Source organism: Trachypithecus francoisi, unplaced genomic scaffold (assembly GCF_009764315.1).
Source record: "Trachypithecus francoisi isolate TF-2019V2 unplaced genomic scaffold, Tfra_2.0 Lachesis_group4, whole genome shotgun sequence".
Classification (NCBI taxonomy): Eukaryota; Metazoa; Chordata; class Mammalia; order Primates; family Cercopithecidae; genus Trachypithecus; species Trachypithecus francoisi.
Window position 1 is genome coordinate 115,717,189 of NW_022681469.1, and position 16,366 is coordinate 115,733,554.

At 53.7% G+C, this 16,366-nt stretch overlaps 2 protein-coding genes across 2 annotated transcripts in view; one reads left to right on the top strand and one right to left on the bottom strand.

The window, feature by feature from the left end:
- ZAN (zonadhesin) overlaps positions 1–4,450 on the top strand; it is a 63,108-nt gene extending 58,658 nt beyond the window's left edge. Inside the window, exons 42-47 of the mRNA XM_033192128.1 lie at positions 210–409; positions 511–649; positions 1,866–2,006; positions 4,021–4,120; positions 4,241–4,293; positions 4,377–4,450. Of these exons, the coding sequence (XP_033048019.1) occupies positions 210–409; positions 511–649; positions 1,866–2,006; positions 4,021–4,120; positions 4,241–4,293; positions 4,377–4,402 (659 nt within the window). The 3' untranslated portion in view covers positions 4,403–4,450. The remainder of the gene's footprint in view (positions 1–209; positions 410–510; positions 650–1,865; positions 2,007–4,020; positions 4,121–4,240; positions 4,294–4,376) is intronic.
- Positions 4,451–9,506: 5,056 nt separating this feature from the next.
- The window catches only part of EPHB4 (EPH receptor B4), a 28,050-nt gene continuing 21,190 nt past the window's right edge, over positions 9,507–16,366 (bottom strand). The window contains exons 13-17 of the mRNA XM_033192287.1: positions 14,418–14,633; positions 13,471–13,620; positions 12,408–12,601; positions 12,071–12,226; positions 9,507–10,533 (exon numbers count right to left, since the gene is read on the bottom strand). Coding sequence (XP_033048178.1) covers positions 10,404–10,533; positions 12,071–12,226; positions 12,408–12,601; positions 13,471–13,620; positions 14,418–14,633 — 846 coding nt within the window. The 3' untranslated portion in view covers positions 9,507–10,403. The remainder of the gene's footprint in view (positions 10,534–12,070; positions 12,227–12,407; positions 12,602–13,470; positions 13,621–14,417; positions 14,634–16,366) is intronic.

The window sequence follows — 16,366 nt, forward strand, 5'->3', positions numbered from 1 at the left end:
CGCCACCATGCCTGGCTCATTTTTGTATTTTTAGCAGAGATGGGATTTCACCATGTTGGCCAGGCTGGTCTTGAACTCCTGACCTCACGTGATCCACCTGCCTCATCTTCCCAAAGTGTTGGGATTACAGGTGTGAGCCACTGCGTCCAGCCTACTCTGAGTTTGCCTGCCCAGCCCCAGCCAGCTTCTGACCATGATTGTCCCCGCAGCCATGGAGTGTCCAGCAGGTACCATGTATCAGAGCTGTATGACACCCTGCCCAGCGTCCTGTGCCAACCTGCCGGACCCCGGGGACTGCAAAGGCCCCTGCGTGGAAGGCTGTGCCCGCATCCCAGGCTATGCCTACAGCGGCACCCAGAGCCTCCTGCTGGCTGATTGTGGTTGCACCAGCAATGGCATCTACTACCAGGTCCGGGCTGGCAGTGGGAGGCCCCGGGGAACAGAGGTGCCAAGGAGAGCCAGACCAGGGATGGAACCGGAACGTCTCCTCCTGACCCCTCCCCTTTCTAGCTGGGCAGCAGCTTTGTGACTGAGGACTGCTCTCAGCGCTGCACCTGTGCCAGCTCACGGATCCTGCTGTGCGAGCCATTCAGCTGCAGAGAGGGGGAGGTCTGCACCCTGGGGAACCACACCCGAGGCTACTTTCCAGGTGAACCTGCACCCCTGCCTGGTTCCAAGCTGCCCCATGCCCTGGGGCATCCATGGACCAAGGATCGTCCCTTTGTCCTGGGGACTCTTCCACATTGATTTCAGGACGTCTGTCCCTGCCTTTGTAGGGAGAGACAAAGGACAAAGATCTCCCCTTCCCTAAGCATCCACGACCTGCCCAATCCTTCCCTAGCATTCCTTCCCATTATCTCCTTCAGCCCTGGTGGTTAGCACAGGACTTCTAATTTATACATAACAAACATGGAGTTCAGAGAGGTTAAGCAGTTTCCTGCCGGTCGTGGGTGACTCATGCCTATAATCCCAGCATTTTCCGAGGTGAAGTGGGAGAATTGCTTTGAGCTCAGGAGTTCAAGATTAGCCTGGGCAATATGGGGAGACATCGTCTCTACTAAACATTAAAGAAAAAAAGAGCTGGGTGTGGTGGTGCACTCCTGTAGTCTCAGCTACTTGGAAAGCTGAGGTGGGAAGATCACTTGAGCCCAAGAAATTGAGGCTACAGTGAGCTATAATTGTGCCACTGCACTCCAGCCTGGGTGACAGAGTGAGATCCTGTCTCAAAAAAGAAGAGAAGAGAAGGGAGGAGGGGAGGGAAGGGGAGAGGAGGAAAGGAAGGGAGGGAAAGGAGGGGAGAGGAGGGGAGAAGAGACAGAGGGAGGGAGGGAGAGAGGAAGAGAGGAAAGAAGAGATAAAAGAGTTTCAAAGGGCCGGTGCGTGGTGGCTCATGCTTGTAATCCCAGCACTTTGGGAGGCTGAGGCAAGTGGATCACAAGGTCAGGAGATTGAGACCATCCTGGCTAACACGGTGAAACCCCATCTCTACTAAAAAAATACAAAAATTAGCCAGGCATGGTGGTGGGCGCCTATAGTCCCAGCTACTTGGGAGGCTGAGGCAGGAGAATGGTGTGAACCCGGGAGGTGGAGCTTGCAGTGAGCCGAGATAGCGCCACTGCACTCCAGCCTGGGCGACAGTGTGAGACTCCGTCTCAAAAAAAAAAAAAAAAAGAGTTTCAAAGGAAGGAAGTTTCCCCAAAGCCCAGGGCTAGTGAGGCAGGGTTAGGAGTCAGGCTGACTGACCCCTGGCCAGTCTCTGGCAGCCGCTACTTTCTCCCCTGGCGTCCCAGCCTCCAGCCAGGCCTTCCCTGAGCTGGGAATGTCCTCCCAGGGGCCCCCTCCCACAACCCTCTCTGTCCTTGCAGAAAGCCCGTGTCTGCGGAACCCCTGTCAGAATGACGGGCAGTGTCAGGAGCAGGGAGCCACCTTCACCTGCGAGTGTGAAGTTGGTTATGGAGGAGACCTTTGTACGGAGCCTCGAGATGTGCCAGCTCCCAGAAAGCCAGGTGAGGGCATCATCCAAGGCCCTGTACCCTCACAGCCTCTTCCTGGCCCACAACCACAGAATGATTCTATATGTATTGTATTCACATGTAGAATGATATGCATTATAATATGTTATAGATATATAATAAGATCGATTTGTATATATGATATTAATATATTAATATATGTTGTATGTTAATTATATATTTATATATTGCATATATTATTATAGTAGGAATTATAATATAATCCCTAGAAATTAGCAAGACAAGCATCCTCAAAAAACCAGTCCTGGCCGGGTGCGGTGGCTCATGCCTGTAATCCCAGCACTTTGGGAGGCCGAGGTGGGCGGATGACAAGGTCAGGAGATCGAGACCATTCTGGCTAACATGGTGAAACCCTGTCTCCACTAAAAATACAAAAAGTTAGCCAGGCGTGGTGGTGTGTGCCTGTAGTCCCAGCTACTCAGGAGCCTAAGGCAGGAGAATCACTTGAACCCGGGAAGTGGAGGTTGCAGTGAGCCAAGATCAAGCCACTGCACTTCAGCCTGGGTGACAGAGCAAGAATCCATCTCAAAAAAAAAAAAAAAAAAAAAAAAAAAATTAGCGGGTATGGTGGTGCACAGCTGTAATCCCAGCTACTCGGAGGCTGAGGCACGAGACTCGCTTGAACCCGGGAGGCAGAGGTTGCCATGAGCTAAGATTGCACTACTGCACTGCAGCCTGGGTGACAAAGCAAGACTCCATCTCAAAAAAAAACCAAAAACCAAAAAGAAAACAAAAAACTAGTTCCTGTGCCCACCTCCTACCTATATACTGTGGAATCTTCTCTCTGAAGCCTAGCTCCCCATTCCTGTGACCTGTATCTCTCACCCCTGCTGCTTCCTCCTCCTGTGTCCATTGGTGCCTCTCCAGCACCTTCCACTGTCCTTCCCTATCCCAAACTACAATTCCCATGAGCCTCTGGGCCAGCGGTTTTCCAGCTTTATCTTGTCTAAGATTGAAGAGGGGGTAACTTGTGAACATGTGTATTCCAGAACACACCCCGAAAGATCAGATCCAGTAGGTCTGGAGTGGGCCCAGGAATCTTTTTTTTTTTTTGAGACAGAGTCTTGCTCTGTTGCCCAGGTTGGAGTGTAGTGGCATGATCTCCGCTCATTGCAACCTCCTCCTCCCAGCTTCAAGTGCTTCGCCTGTCTCAGCCTCCTGAGTAGCTGGGATTACAGGTGCTGGCCACCACACCTGGCTAATTTTGTATTTTTAGTAGAGACAGGGTTTCGCCATTTTGGCCAGGCTGGTCTCGAACTCCTGACCTCAGGTGATCCTCCCACCTCAGCCTCCCAAAGTGCTGGGATTACAGGCATGAGCCACCGCACCCAGTCAGAATCTGCATTTTCAACAAGGGCCCAGGAAACTATGGTAGTGACTCCAGGCTACTCTTTGAGAAATGCTGGCTGAGATGACACCTGGACTCTAGGGCTGTTCCTATGAGGAACAGCTACCCCCTCTAAATAGGCTTAAGGGAGGGCAGGCATGGTGGTTCATGCCTGTAATTCCAGGACTTTGGGAGGCTGAGGCAGGAGGATCGCTTGAGCCCAGGAGTTCAAGACCAGCCTGGTAACATAGCAAGACCCCATCTCTACAAAAAATCACGAAAATTAACTGAGTGTGGTGGCATGTGCCTGTAGTCCCAGCTACTTGGAAAGGAGGCTGAGGCGGGAGGATCGCTTGAGCCCGGGAGTTCAAGGCTGCAGAAAGCTATGATCCGGCTACTGCACTCCAGCCTGGGCAACAGAGCCAGACCCTGTCTAAAAAGGCTTATGGGAAACAGAAAACATTGTGGGGGTGGGGTGGGGGCGCTAAGACCTTGGAGTCCCTGGAGGTGAGAACCTCCTGGAGGAGAAGCAGACACACCTAGAGATTTAGAGAGATGAGGTCCCCTGGGGTAGCACGCAGTCCCCAAAAGGGAGTGCCCATCAGTCCCCACCCTTCCCGTCTCACGTTCGACCTAATGTCTCTTCCCCGCACCTGGAAGCATCTAACCCGGTGGCCGTCCTACTGGGACTGCTGGTGCCTGTGGTGGTTGTAGTACTGGCCGTGACCAGAGAGTGCATTTATAGAATGAGGAGGAAGAGGTGAGTCCTGGGAAGAGGAAGGGTGGGTGGGGTGTGCAAATGGGGGAGTGCAAACGGGGGAGCGGCTGGGCCCATAAAGGGCCACTCAGGGACCCATGTCTATTCCCCCATGCCTTCTAGAGAGAAAATGCAGGGCCAGGAGGGAGACAGACTGGCCAGGCTGGTGGACACAGGTGAGAACCGACCCCACAGCCCAGAACCTTAGGGCCTAGAGTTGAGTCTCCTCTCATACATGGTTTTCTTGCTTTCTCCTCAGATATTGTTCTGGACTGTGCCGGTTAAGTCGCTCAGTTTTGAATTGTCTTCAAACAAGATTAAATAAATATACGTATTTATTTATTTGAGACAGGGTTTTGCTCTATCATCCAGGCTGGAGTGCAGTGGCACGATCAGAGCTCATTACAGCCTCAACCTCCTGGGCCTCCTGCCTCAGCCTCCCAGGTAGCTGGGACTGCAGGCATGCGTCACCATGAGGGTTAAATTTTAACATTGTTGTTTTTGTAGAGATAGGGGAGAGGGTCTCACTACATTGCCCAGGCTGGTCTCAAACTCCTGGCCTCCAGCAATCCTCCCGCCTTGGCCTTCCAGGACACTGCAGTTACAGGCATGAGCCACGGCACCTGGCCAAAATTATTTATTTTTGTCTTGGTTTTTTGTTGAGACAGGGTCTCACTCTGTCTCCCAGGCTGGAATACAGTGGTGTGATCTCTGTTCACTGCAACCTCTGCCTCCTGGGTTCAAGCAATTCTCCTGCCTCAGCCTCCTAAGTAGATGGGATTACAAGTATGCACCACCTTGCCTGGCTAATTTTTGTATTTTTAGTAGAAATGAGGTTTTGCCATGTTGGCCAAGCTGGTCTCGAACTCCTGACCTCAAGTGATCCGCCTAACTCGGGCTCCCAAAGTGCTGGGATTACTGGCGTGAGCCACTGTGCCTGGCCCCAAATTATGTATTTTTGAGACGTAAATGTCCACATGATTATGGTGGAGGAAGTTGGGTCTTAGAGGGAGGAAAATGAGGGAGAGAGGCACGTGGAGGACTAGGTAGGGCTGGGTTCTGTGCAAAATGTCTAGAGGGGAGAGGAACTTAGATTTGAGGTGGGGGTGTTGTCCCTTAGAGAAAACGACATGGGGGTGGCCCATTCGGTCCCGGCAAGGCTGACATCACTGGGGGAGACAGAAGGAGCAGGGAAGGCAGAAGGAATAGCAGGCAGGGGAACAGAGGGTGGGATGCAGCCCCAGACCCTTGGCTTCTGATTTAGAAGACTTCACCCCAGGAATCCGAGTGCTTAGAGGATATGGCGTCTGGCTCCCCACCAAGGTGATTCTGAGAAATTTTACATGTCAAATACAGACTAAGGTTGGGGAATGTGGCTTTTTCTTTTTTCTTTCTTTTTTTTTTTTTTTTTTTGGAGACAAGGTCTCACTCTGTTGCCCAGGCTAGAGTGCAGTGGTGCAGTCATAGCTCACTGCAGCCTTGACCCCCAGGGCTCAAATGATCCTCCCATCTCAGCCTCCTGAGTAGCTGGTACTACAGGTATGCACCACTACGCCTGGCTAATTTTGATGTTTTTTGGAAGAGAGAGGGTCTCACTATGTGTTCCAGGCTGGTCTTGAACTCCTGGGCTCAAAGAGCTCAGCCTGCCTCCACCTCCCAAAGTACTAGGAATACAGGTGAGCCACCTCGCCCAGCCAAATGTGGCCTGCCTGCCTTTCCTCCCTCCCTCCTTTCCTTTCTTCTTTCCTTCCTTCCCTCCCTCCCTCCCTCCCTTTCTTCTTTCCTTCCTTCCTCCATCCTTCCCTCCCTCCTTCCCTTCCTTTTCTTCCTCTTCCTCCCTCATTTCCTTCCTTCTTTCCTTCCTTCCTTCCTCCCTCCTTCCCTCTCTCCCTGCCTCCCTTCCTTCTTCCCTCTCTCCCTCCCTCCCTCCCTCTCTCTTTCTTTCTTTCTCTCTCCCCTCCCTCCCTCCTTCCTTCCTTTTGTAGAGACAGGTGCTTCCTGTTACCCAGGCTAGAGTGCAGTGGTGCAATCATAGTTCATCCCCTAAGTCCCTCCCACACCTCCTTGGGGGTACAAAACATGGGTGATGTGTCACCAAGGGAAGATGGGACAGAGGACTCAAGAGCCCGAGGGACTCCAGAAGAGGGCAGTAGAGGTGAGAAATTGAGGACAAGACTCCCCGGGCTGGAAAGGGCCCAAGCTGTGATTTGGGGTCCAGCACTGACACAAACACGACAACAGGGGGCGACGGAGAGGCAGAAATGGAAAAAGCAGGTCGGGCGTGGTGGCTCACGCCTGTAATCCCAGCGCCTTGGGAGGCTGAGAGGGGAGGACTGCTTGAGGCCAGGAGTTTGAGATCAACCTGGGCAACATTATGAGGCCCCCCCCGCCGTCTCTACAAAGAATAAAAAATCAGCTGGGCGTGGTGGTGTGCTACTCGGGAGGCTCAGATGGGAGCTTGAACTCTGGGCTCAAGCCTCAGCCTCTCAAGTAGCCAGGACTACAGGCGCATGTCACCATGCCTTGGCTAAAAAAAGTGGGTTTTTCCAAAAAGCAAATCAGCCTGTGACCCTCTGGGGAGGCCCCCACCCTCGGCATTCCTCCATTTCCCAAAAGGGGCTGGGGGTTACTGAGGGCGGGGTCTGGGGTCTGGGGTCTGCGCTGCTGAAGAATTCTGACCTCTATCGTAGTAGAAGTGACCCACTCACCCCAGCCTGAGGCGAAGGTGCAAAAGTCCCACCCCCTTCCTTGGGACTCCTGCCTCCTATCAGGCAGGTCCTTGCTTGGGAGTGGGGACTGGGATTTTTGCTTGGGCTCTAAGAAGGAAAGGAAGGCTTGCTGGGTGCAGTGGCTCACACCTGTAATCCCAGCACTTTGGGAGGCTAAGGCAGGCGGATCTTTTGAAGTCAATAGTTGGAAACCAGCCTGCCGAGATTGCACCACGGCACTCTAGCCTAGGCACCAGAGTGAGACTGTCTTAAAAAAAAAAAAAAAAAAAGGCCAGGAACGGTGGCTTACGCCTGTAATCCCAGCACTTTGGGAGGCCGAGGCGGGCAGATCACGAGGTCAGGAGATCGAGACCATCCTGGCCAACACAGTGAAGCCACATCTCTACTAAAAAATACAAAAAAAAAAATTAGGCGGGTGTGGTGGTGGGTGCCTGTAGTCCCAGCTACTCAGGAGGCTGAGGCAGGAGAATGGCGTGAACCCGGGAGGTGGAGCTTGCAGTGAGCCAAGATCGCACCACTGCACTCCAGCCTGGGCAACAGAGCAAGACTCCATCTCAAAAAAACAAAAAAACACTGACAATTGGGCTGGTGGAGGATCGGGTCGTAGGACCCCAAAGGGGATTTGGGTTTGGGGATGTCAAAACAGGGAGGACAGGCTGGGTGTGGTGGCTCACACCTGTATTCCCAGTGCTTTGGGAGGCTGAGGAGGGAGAGTTGGTTGAGGTCAGGAGTTGGAGACCAGCTTGAGCGACACAGTGAGTCCCTGTCTCTACAAAAAATGTAAGAAATTATTGGGTGACTGAGGCGGGAGGACTGTCTGAGCCCAGGAGTTCCAAGCTGCAGTAAGCTATGATTGCACCACTGCACTCCAGCCTGGGCAACAGAACATAACCCTGTCTCTAAAGAAACAACCAACCAACCAGGGAGGATTGAGTTCTAGAAATGTATTATACTCTGCGCTCATCCTCTGGGATGACACGCCCTGAGGCCACCTTCATGGAAAGGAAGCAAGACCCAACATGGGTAAGGAGAGGACCCTGGGAAGGAAGGGTCCTGCCCAGCGAGACTCTCCCTTTCCCTAGCTGGGAGAGCATTCACGCTGGGGAGCTGGATGTGGCAGGAAGGCTCAGGGCAGCCTGGAGCTGTTGGGCTGGACCTCAGGGGGCTTCTGCAGCCCCCTGCTCTGATTCCAGCTCCCCACACCGGGTCTTCACTCCTGGCCTCTCTGCTGTGCCTCTGCAATACCCATTAACCTGTCTCCAGCTACCAGCTCTCTAGGATACCTGATCTAGCCCGGATGTCTGGTTGGCAGGGGAAGAGGGTGGGCCTGGGCAACATCCTCTGGATGGACCCGAGTCCCTCCCACACCTCCTTGGGGGTACAAAACATGGATGATGTGCCACCAAGGGAAGAGGGGACAGAGGACTCAAGAGCCTGAGGAACTCCAGAAGAGGGTTGTAGAGGTGGGAAACTGAGGACAAGCCTCCCTGGACCGGGAGGGGCTCAAGCTGATTTGAGGTCCAGCACTGACCCAAACACGTCAACAGGGGGCGACTCAAGTGCAGAAAAGGAAAAGGCAGGTTGGGCGCGGAGGTTCGCGCCTATAATCCCAGCGCCTTGGGAAGCTGAGAGGGGAGGATCACTTGAAGCCAGGAGTTTGAGATCAGCCTGGACAACATTGTGAGACCCACCCCTCAGCCCATCTCTACAAAAAAATTTAAAAATCAGCTGGGCATGGTAGCGTGTGCCTGGAGGATTCCCAGTTACTCAGAAGGCTGAGATGGGAGGATCCCTTGAGCCCAGGAGTTGAAGGTTATAGTGAACTATGATCATTCCACTGCACTCCAGCCTGAGCGACAGAGCAAGACCCTGTCTCAAAAACAAACAAACAAGCGAAAAAACAGAAAAAGAAATGGACCAGGTTAAGCCAGGCTGGTCCCTGTCAAGACCTGCCCCTGCAGGTGTCCAGGGGGAGGGAGGCCAGAAAGATCCCTGGAGAAAAGGACACAGAAAATGGCAAGAAAGAGAGCGGGGCCTTTGGAGGGGGAAGTTGGGGGAAGACAGGAGGTTCCCCCTCCTGTTTCCAAGAGGCTGGGAGAACCTGCCCGGGCAGCATCTTGAATGGGAGAATTGTCCTTGGCCCAGCCACCCGAGCAAGTGCCTGTGTACACATGTGGGGGGCCCCTTCTTCCCTTCCCCCACAGCCAATGCAGACACTCTCCCCGCACTGCCTCAAAATCTACCCCAGCTGTCAGCATCTGGCCCCCATCTGTCTCCTTCATCCAACAGGACCCCCTGCTCCAGCTCCCGCCCCCTCCTCCCTCTCCAGGGGCTGTGGAGCAGGGCTGGGAGCTCAAGGCCTTCCCTCCTTCCCTCCCGCAGCAGCCCCTGGCCAGGACGGAGGAACCAGCACAGGGGAGGGAGGGGACAGCCCCACCCCGGAGGTGCCCCAGGCTCTTGGCAGAGCCAGCTGGAGCCGTTAGAAGCAGCTGCCGAATGATTCATCTCGCCCCACCACCTCAAACACACCCTGGGGCTCATAACCAAGTTCCAGCCCCTACAGCCCCGCAGCCTCCAGACCTCTGACCCCTCTCGGTCAGTCACAAAGCCCTCCCTACCCAGCCCCACTCTCCTTAGAAATGTAGTCCATCACCCCCGTCACCCCCGGAGCTGGGACACGTCCCATTTTCTTTTATTTATACAAAAAGTTATTTTTAAATATAATTTAAGAACCCCTCCAAGCACCGGCGTCCGTTTCTGGGTTCCACCACCACCTATTGCCCCTTTCACTACCTCACCCCGCACCCCTTCATGGGACACAGCTTGGGGGTCCCAGGCGGGATCCCGGGAGGCAGCATGACCAAGGCACTGTTCTGGAAACAGACACGATGATGGATCCCTGTTTCAACTTGGGCAAAGGTGGCCGTAGTGAAACACAGGTTCCCTCCAACACAGAGCTGTGACAAGGACGGTAGAAAAACGAAACGAAAAAACAAGAAGGGAACGGGGAGAAAAATTAAGACCAGAAACAAAACTCAAAAACCTTCAATATGAAGGCAGCAGCTAGGGGAGAGGCATTTACAAGGGAAAAAATGATTGAGTTTGGTGGTGACAGCAGCAAGTTGGGACTACAAACCCCAATGGTTTTGTCACTGGGCCCTGACACCCCTTCTTGCCCCCTGGACAGCCCCCCTCTCCGGAGCTGGCAAGGGAGTCACACTCTCTTTGGTCTGCGGGAAGGCACCCGTCAAGGTGAGGGGGTCACCTGGGGAGGCCGGGAGAGGATGGGCACTTCCTTTCCCTCTGGTCACACCCAGTCCCGAGGGAAAGGCGCCCTCACCCTTGGTCTGGAGTTCCCCGAGAGGGCTGGGGGGTGGTGATTTCCCCCTCCTATTATGGCAGAACCCCCAAATCCTGTCTCTCCAAATTGCCAACTCCCCACCCCACGGGTTCAAAGTGCAATCCAGCGGCGCTCAGGGCTGGGGGCCTCTGTGAGTCCCCACTCTGCCCCAGAAAGATGGGGAGGCCGTGTCCCTGGGGTGGGCAGTTCCTGCAGGTCAGTACTGCGGGCTCGGTCCTCCGGTCCCACCCGGGGCTCCTGGCTTGGCCTGGGACTTCATGTGCTGGACACTGGCCAAGATTTTCTTCTGGTGTCCCGCCAGAGTGACTCCGATTCGGAGCAGGTCCCTGTAGAAGGAAAGGAGAGCTCGGTGAGACCCTAGGGTCCCTGTGGCCGCTCTCCTCGCTTGGCTACTGAGCTGGTCCTAGCCTCAGGATTGTAAGCCAATCAGAAAAGCCAGCGGGAGAGGGAGAACCGATGTCAACAGTTGCAGGACAGTTTTAGGAGCCAGGCAGCAATCCTTCTGTGCAGCGGCAGCAGGGGGTGGGGCTGGAGGCCAGAGGCGGGGGGCTTTGGCTTGGGTACCAGGGAAGGAAGGAAAAGAGAGAAAGTCCCGCATACTGACACTGGGGGAAGAGGCTGCACAGATTGCCACAGAGGGAAATGGAGACGTGAGAAAGAAAAGGCCGAAGTGGGAGAGGAAGAGCTGGGTGGAAAGGAAGAGGAGGTTGCTGATGGCTGGAGACTGAGATAAGGGGAAAAAAGGGAGAGGAGGCCCTCTGGGTCAGAGAGAGGATGGGAAGAATTAGGGAGGGATGTGCCCAGGCCCCAGGGGGCAGGGGCAGACTGGCCTGGGACCCTCTGGCTCTAGCCTTCTGAGTAGCTGAGACCACAGGCACGCACCACCATGCCCGGCTGTTTTTTGTTTTTGTTTTGTAGAGATGGGGTTTTGCTATGTTGGCCAGGCTGCTCTCAAACTCCTGGGCTAAAGCAATCGGTCCACCTCCCAAATTGCTAGGATTACAGGCATGAGCCACCACCCGGCCTTCTTTTTTTTTTTTTTGAGATGGAGTTTCACTCTGTTGTCCAGGCTGGAGTGCGATGGCACAATCTTGGCTCGCTGCAATCTCCACCTCCCGGGTTCAAGCGATTCTCCTGCCTCAGCCTCCTGAGTAGCCGGTATTACAGACACGCACCACCATGCCCAGCTAATATTTGTATTTTTAGTAGAGATAAGGTTTCACCAAGTTGTGCACAATGGTCTCGAACTCCTGACCTCAAGTTATCCACCCGCCTCGGCCTCCCAAAGTGCTGGGATTACAGGCATGAACCACCATGCCCGGCCTTCAGATTTTTATATTCCTTCTATTTCTGTTATTCAACCTGGGGTGAGAGATCTTGGGAGAGAAACGGGAAAGCAGAAAGGGGCAGCAGCAGACAAAGGCCAAGTGGGGATATGCAGCCTTTGGGATGCGAGGAATCATAAAACCATTTCACATAAAAGCTGAAGAGGATCTCCAAAACCTAGCCCAATCTTCTCCTTTTATGGGTGGAAAAAGAGAACCCGAGTTGACACGCTGTTACTGTGAGAGCCGGGCCTGGAATGCAGATAGATGCACAAAGATAAAGGCGGAAATGCGATGGCCCAGGGCTGTGATGGCAGGAGGAGGTGAGGCGGGCAGGCTGGCCCCGAAGAGTCCTTGGGTCCTTGGCTACATGGGGCTGTTACTGCTCCTCCGGGGCCCTTCTAGGCATGGCATGAACACAGTGTGAGAAGACAGCGTTGGCACCCGAAGCTGACCCCAAAAGCCCCTGCAGACCCCATGGGCCTGACTCCAGCTGCCTTGCTCTCCCCATCCCACTCCAGCTCCTGCCACTACTTACTCGGCAGAGATCTGGCTGACCAGCTCAAAGGAGCCAAAGCCAGCTGCTGCAAAACTTTCTTCGTATCTTCCCATCTTGATGGCCCGAAGCCACTCGCCCACAGAGCCAAAAGCTGAGTAGTGAGGCTGCCGCTGGTCCAGGAGAGGATGTGAGGCCCTGGGGGGCAAGGATGGGGAGGAATGCTGAGTACCAGGCCCGGGTCCGGGCGAGGAGGTGGAGCCCAGCCTTGGAGAGGCGGACAGAGACCCTTCCACCTAACATCAATGAACAGACACTTCTGGGCAAGGAGTGGGGGCAGAGAGAGGAGGAAGGAGGGCCCATTCTCTGCAGTCCTCACCCGCCATTCTCCCGGGCCACGATTTTGAGGCTGGCAGGGTTCCGGATCATCTTGTCCAGGGCGCTAACCACCTGAGGGAAGCGGGGCCGGGCATTCCGGTCTTTCTGCCAACAGTCCAGCATGAGCTGGTGGAGGGACGTGGGACAGTCTGGGGGCGGGGGCAGCCGGTAGTCCTGTTCAATGGCATTGATCACCTGGAAAGAGGGGAAGCAGCTCTGGGTAAGGCTGTCCAGGAAAAAGCAAAGATGCTAACAGGCCCAGGAAATGGTAGCTTGGCAGATGGTAGCATAGCAGCCACAGCCCTCGCAAAAATCACAGATCCAGGAATCCTCCTAGCCGGAGTTAAAGCCCTCTGTGGCTGGAGGCCCCAGCAGCTCTTAGGCTATGATACAGAATGTTACCTCCCAACCTGCCCTCCGTCTCTGCATCCTTCTGCGACCCAAATATGCTGTATCCAACTCTTTAATTAATTTATTTTTTAAGACGGAGTCTCACTCAGTTGCCCAGGCTGGAATGCAATGGCGTGATCTTAGCTCACTACAGCCTCTGTTCCTGCATTCAAGTGATTCTCCTGTCTCAGCCTCCCGAGTAGCTGGAATTACAGGCACCCGCCATCATGCTCGGCTAATTTTTTGTATATTTTTAGAGACGGGGTTTCACCATGTTGGCCAGGCTGGTCTTGAACTCCTGACCTCAGGTGATCTGTCCACCTTGGCCTCCCAAAGTGCTGTGATTACAGGTGTGAGACACCGTGCCAGGTCCTCAACTCTTTTTAAAATTTTTTGTAGAGATACGATCCGGCTGTGATACCCAGGCTGGTCTCAAGATCCTGAGTTCAAGTGATCCCCCCCATCAGCCTCCCATAGCGTTGGGATTACAGGCATTGAGCCACTAGGCCTGGCCCTGCATCTCAACTCTTTGATACAAGGATCAATTCTCCTTTTTGTCATCTCCACGGTCTCAAGAACCCAGCAGTGATGACTTTCTGGGAACCCACCCTTCACCCCAAATCCCAGGTGAGAAAACACTCAAGGAAAGCTTGGTACGACCATGGGACACTTACATCCTGATTGCTCATGTCCCAGTATGGCCGCTCCCCAAATGACATCACCTCCCACATCACAATCCCGTAACTCCAGGCATCACTGGCGGAAGTGAACTTCCGGAATGCAATGGCCTCCGGGGCAGTCCATCGGATGGGAATCTTTCCTCCCTGAAGAAGGAGGAGAAAAGGTGAGCTGGGGGACTCACTGAGGGACTCACCAGACCCAGCATACTGCCCCCTAGACCCCAACCCCACTCTGCTTTTTTCCCCTAGCTCAGGCCCCAAGCCTCCTACTCTGCTGTTTGCCCAGGTTGGAGTGCAGTGGCACGATCTTGGCTCACTGAAACCTCCGCCTCCCTGGTTCAAGTGATTCTCCTACCTCAGCCTCCTGAGTAGCTGGGATTACAGGCGTACACCACCCCCCTGCGTCAGCTAATTTTGTATTTTTAGTAGCAACAGGGTTTCCCAATGTTGGCCAGGCTGGTCTCGAACTCCTGACCTCAGGTGATCCTCCCGCCTCAGCCTCCCAAAGTGCTGAATGAATTTACAGGCATGAGCTACCGTGCCTGGCCACTGTTCTTTCAAGACAGGGTCTTACTCTGTTGCCCAGGCTGCAGTACAGTGGCACATTCATAGCTCACTGCAGCCTCCAACTCCTGGGCTTAAGCGATCCTCCTGCCTCAACCTCCCAAATAGCTGGGATTACAGGTGCATGCCACTGCACCTGGCTAATCTTTTACCTTTTTTGTAGAGATAGGGTCTTGCTGTGTTGCCCAGGTTATCCAATTGTTATTTTCCTAGACATCTGGAATTCAGCTTCCCGGAGCTGACTGTCCCCACCACCCACAGCCTGCTCCTGTATCCTCTCCCTGGAGCAGGGCTGCCAAACCCTCAGCCTCCCACCTTTCCAACCTGCCCTCCCCACCTGGCCCTAAGAAGCTCACACCCCTGGTCCCCAGCGTTACCAGGGAGCTCGTGTAGGTGGGATCGGAAGAGTTCTCCTCCAGGAATCGGGAAAGGCCAAAGTCAGACACTTTGCAGACCAGGTTGCTGTTGACTAGGATGTTGCGAGCAGCCAGGTCTCGGTGGACGTAGCTCATCTCGGCAAGGTACCGCATGCCCGAGGCAATGCCCCGCAGCATGCCCACGAGCTGGATGACCGTGAACTGTCCGTCGTTTAGCTGGAGAGCAGATGGGGTGGGGGCTTGGTGAGGACAGCCCACCCAACATTCCCCCTCCCATCCACATCTTTTTTTTTTAATTATTATAGTTTTAAGTTCTAGGATACATGTACACAACGTGCAGGTTTGTTACATATGTATACATGTGCCATGCTTTTTTTCTTTTTAGAGGCGGAGTCTTGCTCTATCGCCCAGGCTGGAGTGCGGTGTCATGATCTTGGCTCACTACAAGTTCCGCCTCCCGGGTTCCCGCCATTCTCCTGCCGCAGCCTCCCGAGTAGCTGGGACTACAGGTGCCCGCCACCTCGCCCGGCTAACTTTTTGTATTTTTAGTAGAGATGGTTTTTCACCGTGTTAGCCAGGATGGTCTTGATCTCCTGACCTCGTGATTCGCCTGCCTCGGCCTCCCAAAGTGCTGGGATTACAGGCGTGAGCCACCGCGCCCGGCCCACATCTTTTTTCTTTTTCAAGAGACAGGCTCTTGCTCTGTTACCCAGGATGGAGTGCAGTGGTGCCGTCATAGCTCACTGCAGCCTCATCCTCCTGGGCTCAGGCGAGCTTCCTGCCTCAGCCTCCTGAGTAGCTGGAACAATAGGCATGTGCTATTATGCCTGGATAATTTTTTAATTTTTAGTAGACATAGGTTCCCATTATGTTGCCCAGGCTGGTCTTTAACTCCTGGCCTGAAGCGATCCTTCCGCCTGGGTCTCCCGAAGCACTGGGATTACAGGTGTTGAGTCACCACATCCAGCCTCCCGTCCACTTCCTAAACTGTATATGTCACTTCCAGACGCATCTCACAACTCACCTGTAGGGCAAGTCCCCAATTCTCCCAGGTGAGCCTTCCTTTCTTTTCCCAAGTTTTCTTGGTTCTTGCAACAATATCACAACACATTGTTTAACTTACGATGGTTGCTGTTTCAATGGTAAGTATTCAGTCTCTCCGAATTAGATTATAATTTGAAAAATTATTTCAAGTTTTCCTTCCATTTAACCTAGTACACTGCTTTATACCCAGGAAATACTCAACAAATGCTGTTCTGTTTTTCAGTTTTTTGGAGACAGGGTCTCTTTCTTTTCCCCAGGTTGGAGTGCAGTGGCACGATCATGGTTCACCACAGCCTTAAACTCCTGGGCTTAAAGGATCCTTCTGCCTCAGCCTCCTTAGTAGCTAGGACTACAGGTGCACACCACTGCACCTGGCTAATTAAAACAAAGGGTTTTTTTTTTTTTTTGGTAGAGGTGGGGGTCTCACTGTGTTTCCCAGGCTTGTCTCTAACTCCTGGCCTCAAGAGATCTTCCCACCTTGGCCTCCCACAAGGTGCTGGGATTACAGGCATGAGTCACCTGAGCGACCTGTCTACAGGTGGAGATGCACTGGTGCTGATCCAACCACAAAACTGTTCAGCCCTCTTGGACTAGCTGTGTGTGGATTTGCAAGAGAACAGTGAGGAACTGCAGTATGGCCACTGATGAGTGCAGAAACCAACGTCTGAAGCCCAACTTGACCTTGAAAGAGTCCCCTCTTACCAGGGAAACCAACAAGTCACAGACAGTAAACAAATCCCATTTTCTGGGTTCAGCTAAGATTCGGGAGACCAAGGCCGGGCGCGGTGGCTCAAGCCTGTAATCCCAGCATTTTGGGAGGCCGAGACGGGTGGATCACGAGGTCAGGAGATCGAGACCATCCTGGGTAACACGGTGAAACCCCGTCTCTACTAAAAAATACAAAA